We start from the raw sequence: 26,436 nt of genomic DNA on the forward strand, positions 1-26,436 counted from the left end.
TCATTTTGGAGTCTTGACAAGTAACAGACTGATTTGGAGGAAAATTGTAGATAGGAAGTTAGTAATGAAGTAAATTTTTCATGTAGTACTATCATATCCTGTACACAATTTGAGGGTACATGGCAGGAATTTGATGATGATGATGATTCATGCTAAAATATCCCAAACTATGAACATCATAAATATGTTAAAAAAACCTTATGTAATGGAATTTTCTGTACTGCAGATCGGGTTTCAGAAGCTCAAAATAAAATAAAATCACCTAAATTAATTTTTGTTATAAAAAAATTAATCTTCTGAACTAGGTGTGTTAATTCAATCATGCCTAAGTGTCATTTATTTTTTTTCATGCCTTTGGAAAAAAATAAATGCCTTTTTTAATTTTGTTCAACTAGCAAAGATGCAATGAACACAGCGAAACCAACATTTCCTGTTTACCTGTGACCGCTTGGGGAAAAAATGCATGTTCAATCCTCCTGTTACAATCATTATATTCATTTATTCAAAAGCAATTAAGTTCCTTAATAAAAACGAAACTGCTCAAGATATTTCAGTTTGTAAGTTTAATGCTTATATAATATATTTACAATAAAGAATGCGAGAAAAAGTGACAACATACATGTGTTTGTTGTAGAATGTATTTAAACTGAATTGTGGTTCATCATCTGGATAATTCTCACCCCAACAGATTTCAATAAGAAAAGAATTAGGATCGCCTTTTTCACCAATCTGAAATAAAGAACCCACTTAACATCTTTTCATAAAATTTTCTTATTAAGACAATGATTAAATGCTGAAATGTTTCTTCTTTTAAACAATTTTTATTATGCTTAAGAAACTGGAACTTTTGGAGGCATTATGGTAACATATATAAACATCATTATACTTATATTCATTAGTTACCTACACATAAGCAGAACTATCAAAAATATTAAGACAGTTAAAAATAGTTAAGAAATAGTTAAGAGAACAAATTTCTACAAAAAATGAATAATGTGTTCATTGACATTTAGTCTTGATAACTGCAGTACTTCTGGAAAGACCTTTCCTCACTTTACAACAGTGCATGCAGCTGATATTGTTTTTTACTTCCACTTCAAAATCATAATTTATTCTTCAGTTATTCCAAGTTATTGCACATGTCAAAGGGCTGGGTTGTCAGGGTAATATGTCAAAGTAATTATCTAAGTGTCTTCATTTGTAACTCACAGCATTATCCTGCAAATACATATATCTATGGATCAGTTTAGCAGCCATAGTTTAAATGGCAGGAAAGTGTTCAAAATGTTAAAAGAGAATAACAGTTGACAATAAGTTTTAAAAGAGGTAAACCGTGAGTAGACATAACTATACATAATAAATAACGGAAAAACTCACGTAGAAATATTATTTAATAGTATAATTTTCGCCTGTGTGTCACAGGCATCTTCAGTACAATTAAGCTCAAAATTAAACACTAACTGACAATTCCAAAAAGCGCCACCTAAGTAGCTGGTGTAAGATAACTAAAAAGGTCAATAACTTTCCTAAAAAAAAAAAATAAAAAAAAAAATTAATACAATAAAAAGTTAGGAAAGATTAGCTGATTTGTAAAGTCTATCCCCTTTATGGGAGATAGTACTTTATTAGCTGATTTGTAAAGTCTATCCCCTTTATGGGAGATAGTACTTTACAAATCAGCTAATCTTTCCTAACTTTTTATTGTATTAATTTTTTTTTTTTTTTTAGGAAAGTTATTGACCTTTTTAGTTATCTTACACCAGCTACTTAGGTGGCGCTTTTTGGAATTGTCAATTAATGTTTAATTTTGAGCTTAATTGTACTGAAGATGCCTGTGACACACAGGCGAAAATTATACTATTAAATAATATTTCTACGTGAGTTTTTCCGTTATTTATTATGTATAATAATAACAGTTGACATTTCCAAGCCACAACTTATGGTTCTAAGTCCAGTCATTTCCCATAATGTAGCCAACAGCCCCAAATTTAGAATTTGAGTAGCAATTTTATGACTGCTCATATGACTATGTTTAAATAATTGTGCATCTAATAATTTATTGCATATTCATAAAGTAATATAACGAAATGATTGACACTATTCTCTGGATGTTTTTTGAATTTATAAATGACTGAGCTGCAGGGTATGTAATTGTGACTCTTTACTTAATTAAGACCTACTGTCACTGAATTTGTGAAAGACAAATTTGGTGCAGGAAAACTTGCATTACCTCTGACCAAGCTGTTTCAGTCTTAGCTCTGGCAGGATCTCAAAGGGGGATGGAAAGAGGACAAAATAATTCCATTACATAAGAGTCTCAAAGACAAAGGTAGCAAATTATAAACTGCTCAGTTTTATTAAGGACAAAATTCAGGAATGGGTGGACAGAAATATGATACTCTGTGGGAAGGGTGGGGGATAACTTCTGTGAAGGATAAGTCTTTAACAGTTTACTCAACTGCATATAATAAAATGATAGATGAATTAGATAAAGAAAGTGACTACAAAATACTGCCGAACTTTGCAACCATCTGACTGGATACTACACAGAACTCTCTCTTACATAAATTAAAGCAAATAGAAATAAAGTTTAGGCTACAGAGATGATAAACTGGATCCCAAGAAACTGTAAGAGACCTAGAGAAAAACCATTTTGCCAATGGAGGGATGAAATCAGGAAACACACTGGAAAGGCCTGGGAACAAGCAGCCCATAACAAAACCAAGTAGAGACATCTTGGAAAGACCATAATCAAGCAGTGGAATGAGAATGGTTGATGATAATGAAGCTGGTGATGTGGAGAAGAGAATGGCTGATGAACAGACATAAAAAAAAAATAACATATGGCAAAGTAGAATCCAAGAGAAGGCAGATCAGTGCCACAGTGCAAGGGCCATTGTCATTTAATTTGCATAATTAATAATATGGAAAATAGTTTGTGGAGAAATATGATGCAAAAGTGGACAGAGCAACAGTTAATAATGTTGTAGAGACCCTTCAGGATGACTTAAATTGACAGCATAAAAATAGGATAATGGTTATCAGTTTAATGTGGCAAAATTAAAATTATGCTTTCTAGGATAGAAAGATTCAAGATGTGTATTATACTGACAAAACTGGACTACAAAAAGTTAATGAGACTAAGGATATGTGGGTAATGTGAAATTCAAATGATATATTGCAAAAACGGAGGAGGAAATAGCTCAAAGTATCACTGGGATATTAAAGATCACTGACAATTTCATTTCAGAGACATTTCATTATGGAACATGTCCATCCCAAACTGCAATGCAGCTCTCACAATGTCATGCCGTGCTTAGCACCAAGTGATTCAGGAGTTCTTGAGACAAATTGACATACTCCTCCTTCGCCTTCAGAGCAAGGATAAGGCATTGTATGTTTTCTGGAGGGGAATTTTGAGCAGTAATGCATTTCCCTATTGCATCCCAAAAGTTTTCTATGGGTTTGAGATCTTGGGAGCATGCTGACAACTTGATTCGATTCACATCCTCAGTCTCCAGAAGTCTCCACTGCTCATTTACAATGTGGTGTGGCACTGTCATCCATAAAAATGAATTCTTCACCTACAGCACCATGGAACAATTGAACATGACATTGGAGAACTTCATTGCAATGTCATTCACCAGTCATAGTCCTTTTTTCCAGCACTTGTAGTTCAGCGCATCTGTTAAGCATAAGCCTCCCCACACCATGACCCCAGCACTGAAATATCTATCCCTTTCATGAAAATTCTCATGATGATAAGTAATATCACTCTTACACCAGATCAAGTGTAATCTAGAATCAGAGGAAAGACTGAAACAACTCATCTGTATAAAGAGTATTTAGCCTAATGGTGTCTTGTCCAATTATGGATACGACACCACTGAAAACGTGCTCTGAGATGAGCTGTGGATAAAAGGATGCAGACTACAGGCCTTCTCGCACATAGGCCTACTTGTTCCAGATGTCTTGCCACAGTATGTTGAGATATCTGCATCCCTGTGCTTGAATGAAGTCGACTTGCAAGCTGACCTGCCATGGTGCATCAATTACATTTTGTTGTTATAACCAAAAATCTGTCTTCAGGCTCCATGGTAGAACGAGGGCAACTTCGTAGCAAACATCTGGAACACATTCCAGTTTGAAATTCTGCCCAGAGTCTGGATACAATGCTATGTGAGATTCCAAACTCTCTGGTAATATTAGTAATTTGCAGCCTTCTTCAAGCTTTCCAATAATTCTTTCACATGTGAAATCATCTAGATGATGTCTTTGAAACATCACAAGACATCCAAGTTTGCAAATTTATTCCTTCATGAAAAAAGCTTCCTTCAAGCACAATTTGCTTAGCACAGGCTTTTATTCTGCTGAGTGCTACCACGTGAACCCTTTGTATATATGATTCAAAAATGTGAATGTTTACCCGCTTTCTGCTTGAAATCGTCAGTTATACAAATTGCCACAAGCTGTTCCTTCTGAATTTGTGGTTACAATCTTCAGAAAGTGTTTGTCCTTAGGTTTTGGACACCAGTATATATAAATGATATGCTTTTTATATGTGATTATGTTAGATATGAACTTCATTGTCTGGTGTGAGACCACTGCCCAGTTTATGGGAGGCCTCAAACGGATTAAAAAAGTTCCATGTTTGGTCTCTAAAATAGGATTTCTGAAGCAGGTATAAAAATGAATTAATAAAATTAAAAAAAATTCTTAGTCTACTCACAATACTAATGTACTAGTGGTTTATAATCTTTCGTGAGCAGGAGTGACATACATAAAAATATCCTTTAGCATAACGATCACATTATATCTGATATTAGTATCATTACAAAAACCAACTTTAAATAAAACAAAAAAAAAAAATAATTCATTTGAGACAGACCAGACTTTGAAAATGTAAATAATCAGTGTGATTAACAAAACATATGTTATCTTCCAGTTCAGAGCCACATCTCTGATATCCTGTCAGTCTAGCTGAAGAAATGCAACTTACATGGACAGAATTCATTATACTTCTTGATATTCCAGTGGAATAATAAGTTTCTATCTTTAAAAGACAGTTATTCATTTAATTGTTATAAAAAATTTCATGTTGTGATTTTGCAAGAGTCCAGCAATTTTTCTGATATGAGGAATGGTTTGTGAAATGATTAATTTTTAGAATCACGATTTTCCAGTATTAAATCACTCAAAGAAGTAAAAAAAAAATTATCTTTTAATTCGATTTAGTGAAAAAACTTTGTTTCACTTCATCAGGAAATAGAATGAATAGATTTTAAAATAAAACTATAATCAAAGTAATAAGCACCCCTATAGCACAATTGGAAGAACGACGGTATTTGCGCCCTTCGATTAGAAAAAGCCTACGTTCGATTCTCGTCATGACAGGAGAAATCTTTATATGGACTTTTCCAATTGAAGGTGAGTTAGCTGATCTCATACGGAAGTAGCAGAATTTTTTCTCTCGGAAACTCGGGTTTTTCATCCCACATACAGACAAATTGGCCCTGCAGAACTCGTGCAATTTATAGACAAAAAATACTAGTTGTGGTGGTTGGCAGTAGATGGCATTGATGGAGGTGATTGGTAGTAGAGGTTCTGTGTAGTAGTGGAGACAGAGTTGTACCGTGGGTGTCCTCCCATGATGAGTCTTCGGATTCCTTGGAGGTATCACGAATAATAATAATAATAACAGTTAACATTTCTAGTGAAGAATATTTAAAAATGTTTAAACAAATCATGCATTGGCAATTATGCTGGCTTATGGGTTCTGTATAGTGCTGGTAGATACAAGTGCACCATGATGGATTGAGGATGGCCAAATTCAACGTAAAATCATCCCTTGTTTTTCTTTGTTATACTGTAGAGGATGCTTCATCATTTCAGCTGATTCTCTGAATGCTCTTGAATAAAAATGATAATCAAAGGATGCACAAAGCAATACCTCATGTCCTGTCCCTTAAGTAAAACAACACAATTTCTCCCTGCCCAGCATGTACATTGCATAACCACAAATTATATTACAACAAGAAAATATAAAAGGGGAAAGGAGTGATTTTTTCTGACATTAAAATATCAGATTGATTTAATATTTGCAGATACAAGTTTTATTCCTGATTTTTAATTTGTACTACATTACTATAAAATTATTATTAAATTGTATAATATATCAGTAATTATCCACTACTCACTTGCTCAAAATAAACTGACTCAAAATTAAATGACTCACCATACACTGAAAAGTTGTAGGTGACGTTTCCTTGAAACCTTCATCCCTGTCGTAAATTGATCTTAAAACTTCAAGCTCCTCCTTAGAGTAAATCAAATCTTTTGGTTAGAGAAAGCAAAACAAGTATGTTTGTTTATCTTAAATTTTATATATAAGTTGAACAATTTTATTAATTTTACGACATTTTTCATATGCCTGCTTGTGCTTTTTTTACTATAATAGAATAAAATATAATATAAAAAAGAATAAAATAGAAAAATAAATAAATAAATAAATAAAATAGAATAGGATAAAATAATAAATATTATGTAAACATTGTAGATAAACTTATATGTTGGTTACACATGACTAAATTTTTCAGGAAATGACAACGTATTCTAAAATATTAATTAAAAAACTTTAATCAATTCAACACAAAATACGAGGCTAATCTTCTTGAATGGCAGTCAGTCTCAAGTAGAGTAATGTGGGCAAATATGAGAATGAGGAACTGGACAATGAGACTTATTTGTGCCTATGGTCCCACAGAAGGTTCTACTAAGGTAGAAGTAGAGGAATTTTTTGAGGCTTTAGAAAAAGCAACTGACACAATGAAAAAGGAAAAGTTGGTCCTTGTTGGGGATCTAAATAGTAGACCAGGAAATGATTGTGAGACATACAAAAATATTTTGGGAAAATTTGGAGAAAAGAGCAAAGCTAATAATAATGGCAAATATCTGTTGGATTTTTGCTCAGGACATGGACTGGTTATTACGAACACCATGTTCCAACATAAAAATGTGCACAAATTCACATGGAGAGAAGAGGCTAGGAATAAGAAAAGTCTCATTGACTATGTTATTGTTGATAGTGATGTTTTCTCCCTGGTGCAGGACACCAGAGTGTACAGAGGATTTGAAATTGAAAGTGATCACTATTTAGTCTTGAGCAGGATAAAATTGAATTTCATATTGAAAAGAATAACATGTAAGAAAGTTTTAAAGCGAATAAAAGTTGAGCAGCTCTCAGATGTAAACTGTAGACTAAAATACAGAAATATTATTGAAAAGAAAATGAAAGAGTTTGAGAACAGGAATCAAACCTTGGAGATTCAGTGGCAAACTCTGAAGGAAACATTGATTGATTCTGCCAGAGAGGCTTGTGGTGAGGTTGTGTGCAAAGATAAAAAAATCAGAACTCCCTGGTGGACACAGGAAGTTAAAGAGGCAGTGAAGGAAAAGAAGAAAGCATATCAAAAGTTCCTGGCAAATAAGTCAGCTTGTGCTCTTACAGAATACAGAGACAAATGTAAGAAAGCTAAACAGTGTGTAAAACTAGCTAAACAAAAGTCATGGGAGGACTTTGGCAAGAATATAGAAAATAAATATCAAGAAGGTGGCAAAATATTCTGGAGGTTGTTGAAGAAGCTTAGGAATGGAGGAAAGAGTGCTGTAAAAGGAATTAGAGATGATAAAGGTGAAATGAAAACAAGAGAAAAAGATATCCTTGAAGTATGGAGTAATTACTTTGAAAAACTGCTAAATGAAACAAGCAGTGATGACAGCACAGTGATAAAAAACACTGACCAGGCATGCAGTCAGGAATACATATCCATACTTGAAGTAGAAAAAGCCGTCAAAGGCTTGAAATGTGGAAAGGCAGCAGGAGTAGATGATATTCGACCAGAAATGCTGAAGTATGGTAGTATAAGAGTCTTACAGTGGCTGCACTGCATAGTTCAGAAAGCCTGGACAGAGGGACGAATTCCCGATGATTGGAGTAGAGCTCTCATAGTACCCATATATAAAAAGGGAAATAAAACTGAATGTGAGAATTACAGAGGTATTTCCCTACTGAGTGTTCCTGGCAAGATCTATGCAAGTATACTTGAGAAACGGTTGAGAAGAATTGTGGAAGAAAAGCTTGGTGAAGAACAAGCTGGATTCAGGCCAAATAGAGGCTGTCAGGATCAGATCTTCACTTTACGACAAACAGTCGAGAAAGCATGGGAATATAACAAAGATCTGTATTTAAGTTTTGTCGATTTGGAAAAGGCATATGACAAGGTGCCAAGAGAGAAGCTATTCAATACGCTGCAGTTATATGGTGTCAATGGGGCATTATATCAAGCAATACTTAGTCTTTATTTGAGTTGTGAGTCAGCAGTTAGAATTGAAGGAAGTACAGGAAGATGGTTTAATGTTAAATCTGGTGTGAGACAAGGATGTACATTATCCCCTCTGTTATTCATTATCTATATGGATCACATTATAAAGGAATGTGGTATTAAACCTGATATCAAAATTGGAGATGTTAATGTCAGCTCTTTGCTTTATGCGGATGATGTTATATTTCTAAATAAATCCGCTACAAGTCTGCAAGATTCTCTGACTAAATTGAATAGCTGTTGTAATAGATATGGTATGAAGGTCAGCAATAAAAAGACAAAGACAATGAAAATAGGCAGAATCATTGAAAATGTCAACTGTGTTGTGAATGGAGAACCTGTGGAACAAGTAAAACATTTCAGCTACTTAGGCACAATTTTTACTGAAGATGGTAAACTAAATATAGAAATAGACAACAGAATCAGCAAAGCTGGTATCGTGGGAAGTCAATTGAATAAATTCATATGGAATAAGAAAGAAATTAGTCGGAACACTAAATTAGCTGTATACAAGACTGTGTTCAAACCAATTTTAACTTATGGATCTGAGAGCTGGGTCAGAAGTAAAACACTTGACCAAAGACTAGAGACCGCAGATATGAGAGTACTGAGAAAGATTAGAGGCGTGAACAGATGGCATCAATGGCAATATCATATTAAAAATGAGGATATAATGAAAGAACTTGACATTGTCAGCATCCAGGAATGTGTTAGCAGAGCTAATCTCAGGTGGTATGGTCACTTAAATAGAATGGGAGAGGAAAGATTAGCAAAACAAGTGTTCTCTGCCAGGTTGGCAGGAAAACGACCCAGAGGAAGACCAAGATATAGGTGGATTGATACGGTACAAAGTGCCTTAGTCGATAGAAATATAAGATCTGATAATGTTGGAGTCTTGACAAGTAACAGACTGATTTGGAGGAAAATTGTAGATAGGAAGTTAGTAATGATGTAATTTTTTCATGTAGTACTGTCATATCCTGTACACCCCTTGAGGGTACATGGCAGGAATTTGATGATGATGATGATGAATCAATACCTTCCAATATTTTGTTGGCAATGTTACATTGTGATCTTCTGGGAACATAAAACTATGATATGTGCATGCAGGCACTAACAACAAAGAAATGAGACTGAAGAAGGCAACTACTGTTGGTCCTAGAGTCCTAAAAGGTGCCCCCCCCCCCTAGCGGGCTAAATTGGGTTGTCTTGGTTGTTGAGCTGATGTTCTAAGGATGAAAGCTTCCCAAATTTGGGGCAGTCTCATGCACCCAAATTTGTTGAGGTTTCAGAAGTTTTTTTTAGAGCTGAGGCTGATTCCAGGAACAATCTTTCATATTTATATTTGCTACAGTGTAGTAAAGTGGCTTTCTTCCAGCGTATTCTGTGGTGGGTATCTAATGCGTGGTCCACAAGTCTTGAGTGGCTGTATTGGTGAAACCAGATGTAGTCTTTGTGTTTGGATACCTCATATTAGCTGTCCTGCCTGTTTGGCCATAGCAGGAAGTTTACAGCTGCAAGGGACCTGGTATACTCCAAGTAGGCCAAGGGTAAGTGGCTGGTCTTTGGTGGAGCAGATAAGGGATGCCAATTTCTTATGTGGTTTGTAACAGGTAGTCAGATCATACTTTTTTAGGATTTTTGTGAGCTTTTCAGATGTGCCCCAGATATCAGGAATGGTAATAGATTTAGTGTAATCTCTGTTAAGAATGGGGGGGGGGGTTAACTTTAATATTTTCTGGATTTTTGAGGGGTTGTAGCCATTGGCTAAAAAGATGTTAAGGATATGGTTAAGTTCAGAAGTTAGGGCATTGTTGACTGAAATTAATTTAGCTCTGTTATATAAGGTTTTTATAATCCCATATTGTCCTTTTATAATCCCATTTCTAGACACTCTAATTACACACCAGCCCGATGGATCCCTGACTTTCTCTGTTTACAGAAAAACTGACTTATACAGGTAAATACATGCACCAGTAAATATGAGATTATAAAAACCCTATATAACAGAGCTAAATTAATCTGTTCAGACAACTTACAGAAAGATATTTTAAATTTAAATGAGATAGCCAAAGATTATGGAATGATAATATCAACAGAAAAATCAAAAACGATTGCCTTTAAAGGACAAGATCCAGTAAGAACTAAAATAGTAATAGATAACAAGATTTTAGAACAGGTGAATTCATTTAACTACCTAGGATGTATGATTATATATGAAAATGAAAATATAAAAATATATTTAATAAATAAAATTAATAAATGAAAAGATATAAACCTAAAAATTGCAAAATATTTTAAAATAATCTGGATTAGAGGTTATTGGAAGTTTTTCCACTTCGTTATAATATAAATTAAAGATACCAAAAATTATATACTTGGTTCAATCCTTTATCCAAGTGTAAGCAAACAAAGTTTGCTTCTATATACGTCAGCTTCTATGTATGAGTTGCCCTGTCCTGATTATATTTCAGGCGCAAACATCTTTGCTTACACTTGGATAAAGGATTAAACCAAGTATATAATTTCTTGGTATCTTTAATTTATTTAAAAATAACATGCGTAATTAACTCTATATTTAAACCAAACCTAGTACAAAAACAAACCAGACTAAAAGTACACAATACATTAGCTCTACCAGTCCTATTGCATGAAAGAGAAATCTGGATAATAAAACAAAACGTCAAACAAAGATTAATAACAGCTTATATGAAGTTTATGAGAAAAACTGCAAAGTACACTCTATTTGATCACAAAAGAAATTATGAAAGAATTAAACCAGGAATCAGTAATAGAAAAAAAAATAAAAAATATAAACATAAATGGATGGAACACATTGAAAGAATGAAAACAGAAAGATTACCAAAACAAGCCTTCAATTACAAACCATTAGGAAAAAAAAAAAAAATCAGGATGACCTCTTAAGAGATTCAACGATTACTTCTAAGGATGGAACAGGCCACTCTAGGTCAAAAATCCTTCACAGGCATGATGATGATTATTATTTGGTATTTTCCTGGAGAGCAAAAAAAAGAAATCACTACATATTTCAAAAAATACATTTACTGCTAGTTTAGATACATGGCATTTTTGATGTAGCTATATGCCATCATCATCATCAAATTTCTGATATATACCCTCAGGGTGTATACAGGATATAGTACTACATGAAAAATTTACATAATTACTAACTTCCTATTAAATGATTCAACGATAACTTCTAAGGCTGGAACAGGCCATGCTAGGCCTAAATTCTTGCTACGCATTATGATGATGACCAACTTTCTATCTACAAGTTTCCTCCAAATCAATCTGTTGATTTGGACTTAAACGCTGTCTTCTAAGGCACTTTTTATATCAATCCATCAATATCTTGGTCTTCCTCTGGGTCTTTTTCCAGCCAACCTGGCAGAGAACACTTGTTTTGCTAATTTTTCCTCCCACATTCTGCATAAGTGATCATACCACCTGAGATTAGCTCTGCTAATGCATTCCTGGATGCTAACAATATCAAGATCTTTCCTAATATCCTCGTTTTTAATATGATATTGCCATTGATGCCATGTGTTCATGCCCCTAATCTTTTTCAGGCCTCTCATATCTGCAGTCTCTAGCCTTTTATTAAGTTCTAACTCAGCACTCAGATCCATAAGTTAAAACTGGTTTAAAACACTGTCTTGCATACAGCTAATTTAGCGTTTTTTCTAATTTCTCTCTTATTCCATATGAATTTATTCAATTGACTTCCTACCATACCAGCTTTGTTGATTCTGTTGTCTATTTCCATATTTAATTTATCATTTTCACTAAAAATCGTGCCTAAGTAACGGAAATGTTTTACTTGTTCCACAGGGTCTCCGTTCACAACGCAGTTGACATTTTCAACAATTCTGCCTATTTACATTGTCTTTGTCTTTTTATTGCTGACCTACATTCAAAATCTATTACAACAGTTATTTAATTTAGTCAGAGAATCTTGCAGACTTGTAGCAGATTTATTTAGAAGTATAACATCATCCACATAAAGCAAAGATCTGAGATTAACACACCTCTAATTTTTATATCAGGTTTAATACCGCTTTTCTTCATAATCTGATCCATATAAATAATGAATAAGAGAAGGGATAAATGTACATCCTTGTCTGACACCAGATTTAACATTAAACCATCTTCCTGTACTTTCTTTAATTATAACTGCTGACTTACAACTCAAACACAGACTAAGTATTGCTTGATATAATGCCCCATTAACACCATATAACATATAGTGTTTGGAATAGCTTCTCTCTTGGCACCTTGTCATATGCCTTTTCCAGGTCTACAAAACTTAAATACACATCTTTGTTATATTCCCATGATTTCTCAACTATCTGTAGTAAAGTGAAAATCTGATCCTGACAGCTTCTATTTGGCGTGAATCCAGCTTGTTCTTCACCAAGCTTCTCTTCCACAATCCTTCGACCATTTCTCAAGTATACTTGCATATATCTTACCAGTAACACTCAGTAATGAAATGCCTCTGTAATTCTCACATTCAATTTTATTTCCCTTTTTATATATGGATACTATGAGAGCTCTACTCCAATCATCAGGAATTCGTCCCTCTGCCCAGGCCTTCTGAACTATGCAGTGCAGCCACTGTACAACTTTTATACCTCCATACTTGAACATTTCTGGTCGAATATCATCTAATCCTGCTACCTTTCCACATTTCAGGCTTTTGATGGCTTTTTCTACATACCTTCAAGTAGATATGTATTCCTGACTGTATGCCTGGTCAGTGTTTTTTTACCACTGTGCTGTCATCACTGCTTGTTTCATTTAGCAGTTTTTCAAAGTAATTACTCCATACTTCAAGGATATATTTTTCTGGTGTTTTCATGTCACCTTTATCATATCTAATTCCTTTTACAGCACTTTTTCCTCCATTTCTGAGCTTCTTCAACAACCTGCAATATCTTGCCACTTCTTGATATTTATTTTCCAGTTTTACAGCGTTTAGCTTTCTCACATTTGTCTGTATTTTCTAAAAGCACAAGCTGGCTTATTTGCCAGGAACTTTTGATATGCTTTCTTCTTTTCCTTCACTGACTTTTTAACTTCCTGTGTAGGAGGCGAGTCTTGGACCAGAGGATGTTGTGGCTTGTCTCTATTCCATGCTGAGCCAATCCAGACTTATCGGATTTGTTGTGTTGAATGTATGATTGATGTTCTTGAATTTTTTTTTCTATAGAGCGAATTGTTTGTCCAAATAGGACAGATTGCAGTTATAAGGAATTTGATACACACCATGCAGAGACATAGTTGAGCGTTTATCTTTAGAAGAGGGGAAATAGGTGGATATTTTATTAATAGGGATATAAGTGGCTGTTAAATCATATTTCTTCAGAATTCTTGAAATTGGTTCTGAAATCCCAGAAATATAAGGAATTGGAACTTGATGTATTGAATCTTTGTTGTTTTGGATTGGCTTGTAAGAATCGAACAAATGTTGTGTACTCTTTTTGGAGAAGCCATTTAATTTCATGTGGTGTTTGAAAGCTGAAAGTTCTTTCTATAATGCACGAGTAGTTGAACAATTAGTTCTGGCTTGTTGGATTAAACATTTTATGATTCCTGTTTTTTGATGAGGATGATGAGCAGATTGTTTGAGAATATAACATATAGGTAAATAGCACTTCTTTTTGAAAAACTCTTCTGATTTCCTAAATAAATTAAAAAATATCTCATTACAACCTTCTGATCTTATGGTGAGCTTCGATGTAGAATCTCTATATGCTAATGTACCTCTCAAAGAGACTTTACAATTACTTGCTGACATCTTCCCACAAGACATTATAAAATCATTTGATTTCGTGATGCACTCTGGATATTTCTTATGTCAAAACAAATTCTACAACCAAGTGGAAGGAACAGCCATGCGAAGTCCACTTTCACCTGCTCTAGCCAATTTTTATTTGGAACATCTAGAAGACATCCTATTCTCATCTATATTCCCTCAACCATCTTTTTGGGTGAGATATATAGACAACATCTTTTCAGTGTGGCCTCATAACAGATTCCTTATCTTTCTTTTTAGCCAGAATCAATTCCTTGCATCCTCATATATTAAGTTTACCATGGAGATTGAAAAAGAGAACAAGTTATCCTTTTTAGACGTCCTCCTCATCCATTCACCTTTAGGTATTCTAACAACAACAGTTTACAGAAAACCCACTTTCACTGGATGTTATATTCTCAAACAATCTGCTCATCATCCTCATCAAAAAACAGGAATCATAAAATGTTTAATCCGACGAGCCAGAACTAATTGTTCAACTCCTCATGAATTACAGAAAGACCTTTCAGCTATCAAACACCACATGAAATTAAATGGCTTCTCCAAAAAGAGTACACAACATCTGTTCGATTCTTACAAGCCAATCCAAAACAACAAAGATTCAATACATCAAGTTCCAATTCCTTATATGTCCAAGATTTCAGAACCAATTTCAAGAATTCTGAAGAAATATGATTTAACAGCCACTTATATCCCTATTAACAAAATATCCACCTATTTCCCCTCTTCTAAAGATAAACGCTCAACTATGTCTCTGCATGGTGTGTATCAAGTTCCTTATAACTGCAATGTCCTATTTGGACAAACAGGATGCTCTATAGAAAGAAGAATTCAAGAACATCAATCATAAATTCAGCACAACAAATCCGATAAGTCTGAATTGGCTCTGCAAGGAATAGAGACAAGTCACAACATCCTCTGGTCCAAGACTCGCCTCCTACACAGATGTCGCTATAAATTTGAATGTTTATTTAAAGAAAGTGCCAAGGCCTTACTTCAACACCCTAACTTAAATCGAAATGACTATATCTTTATCAAAAATATGGGAAAGTTTAATCAGGATAACACATTAATATATACAGGGTGTTCGGGATAAATTTGACATATTTATAATTAATTATATTTTTCCGTAAGTTACATGTATTAACACACACTTCTCTTCATTTAAAAGGTTGGACCCTTCTTCATTCATATACAAGATGTCAGAAAGGATGGATAGCTGGAACCCACCTGAATCATGGAAGAGAATAACTTGTATCATGATGATTCGTGCCGGCCATCAAAATAAGGATATTTCGACTGCTGCCCAATGCTCCCTGAATACAGTAAAAACAATCAGGCATGAACTAGAGACTTGCAATGGTGACTACGAGGATGTAGCAAGAAGAAAGATCCCTAGCAGACGATCTGATTGCGTTCGTACAGCAGAATTCCTCGCAAATCTGCAGGAACAGGTGTTGAAGATCCCTGGCATTGGAATTCGGGCTTTGTCACGTGAAATGAATGTTGCAGCCTCTACTATGAAGCTTGCACTCAATGAAGACCTCCGCTACTACTCATACAAGCGCCGCAAAGGTCAGCTGCTTACAGAAAAGGCCCGTGAAAAACGTTTGATAAACGCGAAGAAACTTCTAAGCAAAGTGAAACATCCTGCGGAACCACAAACAATCTGGTTCTTTTCCGATGAGAAAAACTTTTGCCAGGATCAAAAACACAACACGCAGAATAACAGATGGCTTGCATACAGTACAAAGGACATTCCTCGTGTAATGCAGACTAAATTTCCCCAAACTGTGATGGTTTTCGGATGTGTATCCTCTGAAGGCAATGTGATGCCTCCGCATTTTTTCCAAGAGGGCCTCAGGTTGACTTCAGATGGCTACGTGGAGTTGCTAAACACTGTAGTCAAGCCCTGGATAACAAGGGTAGCCAATGGTAGGCCGTATGTATGGCAGCAGGATTCGGCCCCTTGCCACACCTCTGGGAAAAGTCAAAAATGTTTGTCTGAAAATTTCTACGACTTCACCAGTCCAAATGTTTGGCCTCCAAACTCAGACCTTAACCCCATGGATTATTTTGTATGGGGCGCAGTTGAAAAAGACACCAATCGCACTTCCAGTAATACAAAAGCCCAGTTAATGGATAAAATTAAAACAGTTTTTGCGGCCCTTCCCAGGGAGACTGTAGCATCAGCTTGTTCGAGGTTCCGAAGCAGGATTGAAGCTGTGATCGATGCTAATGGTGGTTATTTTGAGTAAATCTTGTTGATAGTATTGTAATTAACTCTGCCTGTAATGTTTTTTGTCAATTCATTAAATTTAATAGATACAAAGAAGATTTTCTTTTTCCTTACGAAACTGTCAAATTTATCCCGAACACCCTGTATATATAATTTTTTTTTTTTAAATTAAGACTTATAATTCTTACATTAGTCTAATGTTATTTATAAATTAAGATTATTATATGAATTTGTGAATTAATATCTTTAATTTAATCATTACTCTGATAAAAAATGTTTTCCTCTCTTTAATGCTTAGCAATATAACATCACACGGCTCGTTCTTCTTTTAAATGATCAATTGTTGGTATTCCACCTTGTTAATAACTGTTCCTATGTTGCCACTGAAGATAGTCTGTTATTTTCAGACTGCAATATTTGGCAAATTAAAATATATTATTCTTGTGTAAATGTGTCTATATGTTATAACATCTGCTTGATTCTGTATCTGCAAAATTGGGGAGAGCAATGTAGATGGTTGCAGCTGGAAACAGCTGCATATCACCAGTTAAACCCATCCCATCCCGATTATCGTTTAATATTCAAACTGAACAACAATGGTCCGAAAACTGACTCCTCCAGCATACCACTATTAACCTTCCTCTTTCAGGATATTGCACCTCCATATACAACTTTCTGATACCTATCTGACAGCCAGTTACCGATCCAACTCAGAGGCCTGTTATCCAATCCTATCCATTTCACAGTTTATGTAACAGCTTGTCAGGTAGCAGTCTATCAAAAGCTTTTGCAAAATCTAAGTATACTACTGTATATTAATCTCCCTTGTCTAAGATATTTGTCACTTTGTAATAATCCCTAAGTTAGTGAAGCATGATCTTCCTTAAACAAACCTGTGCTGAATAACCACAAAGAACACCCCTGTTATTAACCCATTTCTGTATCCTAGTTCTCACCAATCTCTTATACATAAGCAAAGTGGATATTAGATCCAACATTATTTCAAAGCTGAATGTAGAAACTATGAAAGTTTCATAAGTTAAGTTGACCAGAGAGCTTATGGGAATACACTCCCTGGCATTTACAAGTTGCCTTACTGTGGACTACATAAAAGACAGAGATGCTGCCAAGCATAGACATAGGTAATTTTAATTATGGTTATATAGACTGGAATGAAGAGACAGCATCTGGGGACAAAGAGAATTAATTTCTTGAGTTTTTGAGGGTCAACTACCTTAAGCAGTACATAAGAGAGAGTACACAGGGATCAACGGTCTTGGATTTGATTATTTCATCAAAGGCTGTTATTATAAATGAGGTGATGAATCTCCCTCCTGTTGGTGAAAGTAACCATGGAGTGACTACTTGGTTGGTGACCAGCCAAGAGTACTTCTGTGAGAAATGGAACTATAAGGCTAGTGATTATGACAAGCTCAGGATAAGGCTTGCAGTGATATCATGAAATGAATTGGAGAGAAAGAAGATCAATGCTTTGTTAAAGATACCAAGCAATTTTATAAGGTAGGTTTTTTAATCCTTTTTCCCAAGTAAGCAAACAGACAAGTCAAGTTTGCGGCTGCACGTAGTGCAACACTAGGCAACTCATGGTAAAGGTGGAGCAAGTTCTGATCACTTTCCTTAGAATTTTTCCCTAATGCAAAGCACATTTCCTTGCGGAAATGTATGATGCTATGCATTAAGGTAATGGTCACTACCCATACCAGTTTCAACCTTTAGTGAGGTCTCGTCAGTGGGAGCCAGACCTAAAAAATTCCAAGGGTGAAGTAATACAGAGCTCATAAATATTTTACCTAAACAAGTTGCCATAATGTGCTTTGACCTCATTAAATATATATCCAATGTAAAATATTTATGAGCTCTGTATTACTTCACCCTTGGCATTTTATAGGTCTGGCTCCTGCTGACGAGACCACAATAAAGGTCGAAACCGGTATGGGTAGTGAACATTACCTTAATGCATAGCATCATACATTTCTGCAAGGAAATGTGCTTTGCATTAGGGGAAAATTCTAAGGAAAGTGATCAGATCTTGCTCCACTTTACCACGAGTTGCACTACGTGCAGCCGCAAACTCTTGACTTACTTGTCTGTTTGCTTACTTGGGAAAAAGGATTGAAAAACCTAGCTTATAAAATTGCTTGGTATCTTTAACATAATATATATACCCAAGGTAAAAAACTTTATAAAGATCAATGCTTCTTGGAACTGTCTAGCAGAGGCAATGTATCAATGCATTCCAAAGATCAAGAGGTTAAATAAGATGGGTGTGAACTGGATGAATGAAGAGGTGAAGCATGCAATTTTGAAGAAGACATTAGAGGCAGCATAAGATGAGTGATAATAATAGTCAGTTGCATGATTAGTACAAAGATCAAGCAAGAGAGATAATTTGCCTGGCAAGGGTAGCAAAAGTGCAGTATAAGCAACAATTAGCTAATAAGTCCAAAAGGAATCCTAGGGAGTTTTTTCAATATGTTGCCAATAGAAGAAAGAATGATAATGGGAGAATAGTGGTTGGACACTGAGGATATAGTACAGATGTTAAATGAGCAGTTCAATAAGGAATTTTTCATCCTCATGAAAGTAACATCATACAGAACTTGAGCAGTGGGAAGGAGGAGGAGCCACCATTTGTGAGTGAGCAGAAGGTATATGACAAAATGAGCAAACTTGATGTCAATAAAGCCATAGGACTTGATGGTATATCACTGCTTGGCTTGAGGGAATGTTCCAGGAAATTAACAACAGCTTTAACGTACTTCTTTAACATGAATCTTACATTTGCTCAAGTTCCAAAGGAGTGGAAAGAGGAAAAAATTGTTCCACTTCATAAAGGGGGGGGGGGTGATAAGGCTGAATTACAGGCCAATCTATTTCGAGCTCTAGTAAAGGTCTTAGAGAAGCTAGTGAGGACCAGGATTTAGAATTGGGTTGATGACAACAACGTTCTCTTTGATGGACAGTATGGGGTTTTTTTTAAAAAAAAAGGTCATGTTTTAGAAATCTACTTACTATAGCAAGGTGCACTAGATAAAAAGGAAGCATACTGGGTAGTATATTTAGATTTTGCTGAAGACTTCGATAGACTGCCACATTATAAGCTAATTAAACTTGTTAAACATGGTACTTAAACTGGAAGAGATTGGGTTGAATAGTAGATTAATGCAATGGATTGGAGATTGACTGTTTGATAGGTATCAGCAAGTTGAGTCATACCACTAACGACTTTGATCTTCTAGAAGATCAAAGTCACTAGTGGTGTGCCTCAAGGGTCCATTGCCATTTAATTTGTATGTAATTGGGAAGGGCTTGAATGGTAATATACAGTTGTTTGCAGATGATGCAAAGTTGGGAAGAACTACGAGTAGTACGATGGATGTTGAAGCCTTGCAAGTGGCCATGAATAGACTTTCAAGTCAGGGTCTACCAATTCAATACAGCAAGTATAAGGTGTTAAAGTTTGGGAAGCACAGATGGGATGCAGATTGGTGGAGAAATTTTAGAATAAGTGAAGGAGATGAGGGATCTTGGAGTGTTGGTGGATAAAGACCTAAAATTTCAGGCACATTTTTGCTAAAATTATGAGGACAGCACAGTGTATTATGGGAATGATACAAAGAACACTGACATATAAGATGTTATGATGTAAAAATGTTATGATTCCATTGTATAAGACTTTGATCAGACCACACATGGATTACCATGCATAGATTTGGTCACCAGGTTTTCAAAAGGATGAAGAGATGTTGGAACAGGTTCAGAGATGATTGACTAAGGTAGTTTCTGGAATGCAGAGTATGACAGTAGATTGAGGGAATGTAAACTGCAGAGTCTAGCAGATAGACGGATGAGGAGGGAGGGAGATGATCAAGATATAAGTTAAGGGATTATTACTAGATAATGTGGATCAGATTTTTCACAGAATGGGTGGAGACAAGGAGAGAACAAGAGGCCACCCATGGAAGCTGTATAAGAAGGGTGTGACCAAGGCAGTGAGGAGTAGGTTTTTAGTATGGAGAGTTGTGGATGGTTGTGCAGTGAGGATGGAGACAATGTGTACATTCAAGTCATGGTATGATGAGCTGTGTGTGAAGGCCCTCCTATGATGAGTCACTGACTCCATGGAGGTCTGACCAAGAACAGACTATAATATGAAGGAAACCTGCTGTGGATCAAGAGTAAAAAATCCATACTGATGATCACTAATTAACTGATGGACCTTCCTTCTAGTGATAAGCTGGCTATTGATGATGCATTCCATTATTTCTAAGAGAACTACGATGAGGACAACTGGATGACACATTAACAGCTGACCTTTTTCCTTTTTTGGAACAGAGGCAAAATATAGGCTAGTTGTCAGGCGCCAGACAACTAGGAAAGACTAAAAATGATATAAGATGGTTGTCAATACTAGGACATAAATTTTGAGTGCAATTAGGAAGATACCATGAGGATCCAAAGATTCATTGGTATCTAAGATACTGAAGGAATCTTCCGAAGTCTTTCTGGAGAAAGAGCAGACACAATTTGGGCATAAATTTTAGTGAAGATGACAAATTAAATATAGAAATAATCAACTTATGTCCTCTACCGAGCAGACAGACGGGTGTAGATGTGGCAGATGTCTGGTTAATGTCTCTCACCAGAGTGCATAATCCTAACTGTGAAATTTGGAGGTAGCGGTATGATGTTATGGTCCAGTTTTTTCTGGTTTGGCCTCTCTTTGTGGTGATACCAACAGTGAAGTCTGAGAGGTATCTGAACATTCTGGACAATGCAATGCTTCCTACTTTGTAGCATTTCTATGGAACTGACCATTGTCTCTTTCAGCAAGACAATGCACTGAGTCATAAGGCTGCTGCTGTAACTGTGTGGTTTATGGACATGAACGTCACTAAACTTGATTGCCCTCCACAGGCCCTGATCTCATTCCTATTGAACATCTGTGGGATGAACTGAAGCATCGGTTGAAGCCAAAGCACATCTATCCCACAACACTCCAGGACCTCATTACATGCCTACAGGAAGAATGGTTCAAATTTCCTATTGACTGCTATCATAGGCTTGTGGAAAGTATGCCCCATAGAAAATTGCTGCAATCATGGCAGCAAAAGGAGGTTTCAAGGTGGGCAGAATGGCTGTTTGTTCCTCACACTATGGTGTCCATTACTTCTTTCCAAGCAGTGCATATATAACTTGCATAAGTATAAGGTCTATACTTCAGTTTAAATTTCCATTTTTATTTCTTCTTCTTCTCCCATAGTCCTAAATGAACCATTGGGTCATTCATGGCTGGTACGTGATACTCTTTGCTAGTCTCCTCCAGTCGTCTCGGTCTCTTGTTCTTGATGTCAGTTGAGAAAGGGAGGAATTTGTCCATTTTTTGATGTTATTAGTCCATTTTAATCGAGGTCGGCCCCTAACCCTTGATCTCGGAATGGTTCCTTCTAGTGCTTGAAGGAACCTTTCAAGCACTAGAAGGAATTTTCTAGTGCTTTCAAGACTAGAAGGAATTTTGATGACTGTCAGAATATTTTCCCATCTATTGAATCAATCAGTTTTTGGACATTTTCATTGGTTTTGTGAGCAGTATAGGGAATTCTCAAAAGTCTTCTATAAGTTTTCATTTCGAAAGAGAGGAGTTTCCTCTCATCTTCCTTCAATAAAGTCCAGGCCTCACAACCATACAAGAGGACAGAATTCACCAAGGTGTCAATTAGTCTTAGTCTGGTTGTGATTGCTATTCTGTTATCTCCCCACAATGGTTTTAACTTCTGTAGGGCCACGGTTGCCTTAGCAATTCAGTATTTAATGTCGGTTTTTGAACGACCATCTTGACTCAACATGCTACCTAGATAAGTGAACTTCTTTACATTCTCAATTTGCTTATTGCCAATTTGTATCTTTAAGAATTCAATGTCTGATTTTGAGGTTATCATTGTTTTTGTTTTTTTGTAGGTTTATGTATAATCCATATTTTTTTAATGTTCCGAAAACGCAGCTGGTTAACTCTTGTAATTCTTCTTCACTTTCTGCCAGAAGATCGATATCATCAGCAAAATGTAAGTTATTTATTCTTAGTTTGCCAACTACTCTTGTGAATTCCAGTGTCATATTCATAAAGAGCTTGACAAGATGCATCCCTGTCTTACCCCCCGTTCTGCCCGGAACGGTTCACTACTGTAATTTTTAATTTCAATTCTCATATCAGATGAGGAATAAAGAGATTTAATAATCCTAATGATTTTGTTGTCGATACCATAATGTTCTAAAATTTTCCATAATGCCTCTTGCCATATTGAGTCAAAAGCTTTTTGAAGGTCTAAAAAGTTGTGACAGATTATTTTGTTATGTTCTATGTATTTTTCGCCTATTATGTGTATTGTACAAATATGGTCAATTGTACTTCTGGACTTCCAGAAACCTGCTTGTTCATCTGATAGTCTGCTTTCTATTCGATTCTTGACAATAGTATTTTTAACAGAATTTTGCTTGGATGACTAATAAGGCTTATTGTTCTATAGTTGCTACATTTATTGCTGTTTCCCTTTTTAGGAATAGGTACAAGGACAGAAGTCTGCCAATTAGAAGGCCAAGTCTCTGTGTTCCATACGTCCTGGAATAAATTTAGCAAGGTGTCTATGATGATGTCACCTCCTTCGCGTATCAGTTCAACTGTAATACCATCACTTCCCAGTGATTTTCCTATTTTTGAGGAGCTAACTGCTGCAATAACTTCTTTTAACATCTGGTAATCTCCTTCCTCCGAACCTCCTGGCAAAATTCTGTCCAAAATATCATCAGTCAGTTGAGGGTCTTTTTGAAAAAGTTTAGTTGCATAACATTTCCATCTATCAACTATTTTCTGGTTATCCGTGATAGGAGTTCCATCTTCATCTTCTATGCTCCAATTAATTACGGTAAAAGGTTTGGTTAACTTATTGATAATTTGAAAAGCACTTTTAGAATGATTTTTATTTAAGTCCTCTTCTATATTTTTGCATTTATCCAATTCCATAAGTTTCTGGCATGTTTGATTTCTTTTTAATAATGTTAGTAATATTTTTATACTGTTCTCTATTATCACCGCTATTAATATGAGATTTCATATATTCCTCTTTCGTCGCATAGGTCCAAAATATTTTTGGTTATCCATGGTTTATTTATTTTCCTTTTGTATCCAAGGATTTCTTCAGCTGTCTCAGTTATCTTTTATGAAAAGTATTTGGTTTTAGATTCGATACTATTATATTTCTTGAAGCTTGTGTCAGAAGAAGTCCATGTCCGTCTTCTGGAAGGTTTATGGGGAAACAGAGTGTTAGTAATGGTAAGTTCATTTTGTGAGGCAAAATTTATCAATTCAAAACCTCTTTCGTTTGTCTCCCCATAGTCATACAGTCCAACAAATGGGAGATAATCCTTGCCGATGTCTGTTCCAATTTTGGCATTCCAGTCGCCCTGTACAATCAAAAGGTCTTTTCTATTCACTCTGGTGATGGTCGCATTAAGTTGACCATAAAGCTCCTCTACTTCAGAGTCCTCGTGATCTGTGGTTGGGGCATAGACCTGTATGATGATGATATTGAGTGGTTTTCCTCTCAGGCAGACTAGAACAATTCTGCTATTGATAGGGTTGAATTCCATGACAGAATTTCGTGATGATTTGTGTATCAAAAACCTGACACCTTTTCCGCTGCAGTCACATCCAGAGTAAAAAAGCAAATGTCCTTCATCTGTTGTTAGCTCTCCTGTTTTGGGACATCAAATTTCACAAAGTCCCATAACAGTCCATTCATATCTTTTTAGTTCGTGCTGTAGTAATTTGAGTTGACCTGATTGTAGTAGAGTCCTAATATTCCAAGTTCTGGTCATTAAATAGTTGCAGAGTCTGAATCCAGTTTTTCCATTATTTTTGTCAGTGATAGTAGTAGCGCCAGTCGCTAACTTCTCATTGCCACCCCTGGAGCTGCTACCAAATGGCAATGCGGACCTTGTTGAACCGGGTAACATCCGAGCTGGCATGGTGTGCTGTGTTAAATCCTTCGCCATGAATGTCTAATGGGCAGTAAATTAAGACAGATGGTGCCAATCTCCTCTTCTGTCTTTGCCTGCTAGCATTTAGCTGGGCATTATCTTTAATAATCATTAATACAAAGTCTAGGTAGACCGCTGTCATTAATTTCGCTGCATGTTATCCTCAGAACCCACAAGTGACTAATCCCTGTTATATACTAATGAATGGTTGAGTAAGATATGTATAACAATAAAAATTTCGTAATAATAAATATAACTTCTGTGAAGTATTACTAATTATGAAGTAGAATTAGATAACACTTACTAATTGCAGTTCTTTACAAGTCATTTTTTTTCCCTTTAGATTTTAAAAATTACCCTGTAAAAAAAAATTCTAAATATTATAAAAGGTTAGTAAATATTTGTACTTAATTTTATCTTTATCATAGATTTGCATTCCACTTATATGAAGAGGAATAACAGACTGCAATAATACATGAACTAAGCTGTTGTATATGCAATGAATATACACAGTGTGCCCGTTAAATAATGAGAATTTTTTACAGGACAGCCCTTTAAATAAAAATAACAAACGTGTTTATAGTTTTGACTGCTAGAGAGTATTGTAAATGCAGGTGCAACTTGAGTAGCATGATGCAGAAATTTTCATGTGGTCAGAAGTGAATCATGGAGCAAAGAGCTGTGATAAAATTTTACTGTAAATTAGGAAAAACTGATACAGAAGTGTACCAAGACCTAAAAAAAGTTTATGCCAATGACTGCCTGAGTCATGCATGGGTGTTCTGCTGGTTTTCAAAGAGGGGAAGGAGTCATTAGAGGTTGAAACACGCTGTGGATGGCCAGTGTCTGCACAGACAAATGAAAACGTGGTGAAAGCTATGGAAATTGTTGCCCATGGCATGCAAATAACCATTAAGATACTTGCTGTACAGCTTTGTGTCAGTAAGAAAAGAACTGTTCCAAAATAACAATTGGTTTCTGTTGCATGACAACATGCTCATGCACTACCTGTGAAGCAGTTTCTGGCTTAAAGTCAATCTATGTGATTAAACCTCCCCCTATTTGCCAGATTTGTCTCATGTGGATTTTTTCTTTTCCCAAAGATGAAGTGTGCTTTTGAAAGGGAAGCATTTCAGCAACATTGAGAACATCCAAGGCAGTGTGACCCAGTTACTGAAGGAGGTTCCCATTCAGGTAATTTCCATTGTGCCTTCAAACACTGCATACGACAGATGTAAACGTTGTGTGGAGTTGAAAGGAGATTATTTTGAATCTGTGTAATTGACAATTCCAAATATAGTTCTTTGTTTTGATATAATAATTGTTGTATCATTACTTAACAGGCACACTGTATACACATACTGAATAAGTATTTGAAAAAATGTTGCTGTGAAAAAGTAATGCAAAAATTAAAAAAGGCATTTTATGGTCCACAATTCATATACTCGTGAAGGACAGTTCTTTCAATGGTATCTTAAATGACAGTGAAAAAAAATGCAGCATCAAAGGATATTCCAACGTGTGACTGCAGAATCTACCTACTAAAAATGACAATAACTTGAAGACATGAAAGATGTGCTAGAGGCATATCTTCCTACATCATATTGTACCTCACCCAACAAGATGGTGAGCAGGGCAGTACAGCACAGTTTATTAAAGGAGGCTTGTTATGACAAAGTGTTTAGTTTTTATGAAAAGATCATGAATAAAACAGACCAACATACCAGATATCGTTTGGATTTAGCTGCATTTCAATGTCACCTGGCAGTAATCCAGGTGATGTTGAAATGGCAACTAACTATAGGGGATCACATCTGCTGACAAATGATGAGAAATAATGTTTAGGGAGGAAGTCTTAAGCACCAAGTAGAAGTAAGTACTCCAGAATTTAGTGTTAAGACCCTTGTTGTTCAATATATTCA

The 26,436-nt window shown here is 35.6% G+C and overlaps 1 protein-coding gene across 9 annotated transcripts in view; it reads right to left on the reverse strand.

Moving 5' to 3' along the window:
- LOC150092925 (RWD domain-containing protein 4) overlaps nt 1-26,436 on the reverse strand; it is a 143,784-nt gene that overhangs the window by 75,976 nt on the left and 41,372 nt on the right. For all 9 annotated transcript variants that reach the window (XM_090413365.1, XM_090413362.1, XM_090413361.1 and 6 more), the window contains exons 3-5: nt 24,819-24,872; nt 6,236-6,316; nt 620-729 (exon numbers count right to left, since the gene is read on the reverse strand). In XM_090413365.1, coding sequence (XP_090269491.1) covers nt 620-729; nt 6,236-6,316; nt 24,819-24,842 — 215 coding nt within the window. In that variant the 5' untranslated portion in view covers nt 24,843-24,872. The remainder of the gene's footprint in view (nt 1-619; nt 730-6,235; nt 6,317-24,818; nt 24,873-26,436) is intronic.

Source organism: Typopeltis vanoorti, chromosome 24, assembly GCF_054136105.1.
Source record: "Typopeltis vanoorti isolate ZY-2024b chromosome 24, IOZ_Tvanoo_1.0, whole genome shotgun sequence".
Classification (NCBI taxonomy): Eukaryota; Metazoa; Arthropoda; class Arachnida; order Uropygi; family Thelyphonidae; genus Typopeltis; species Typopeltis vanoorti.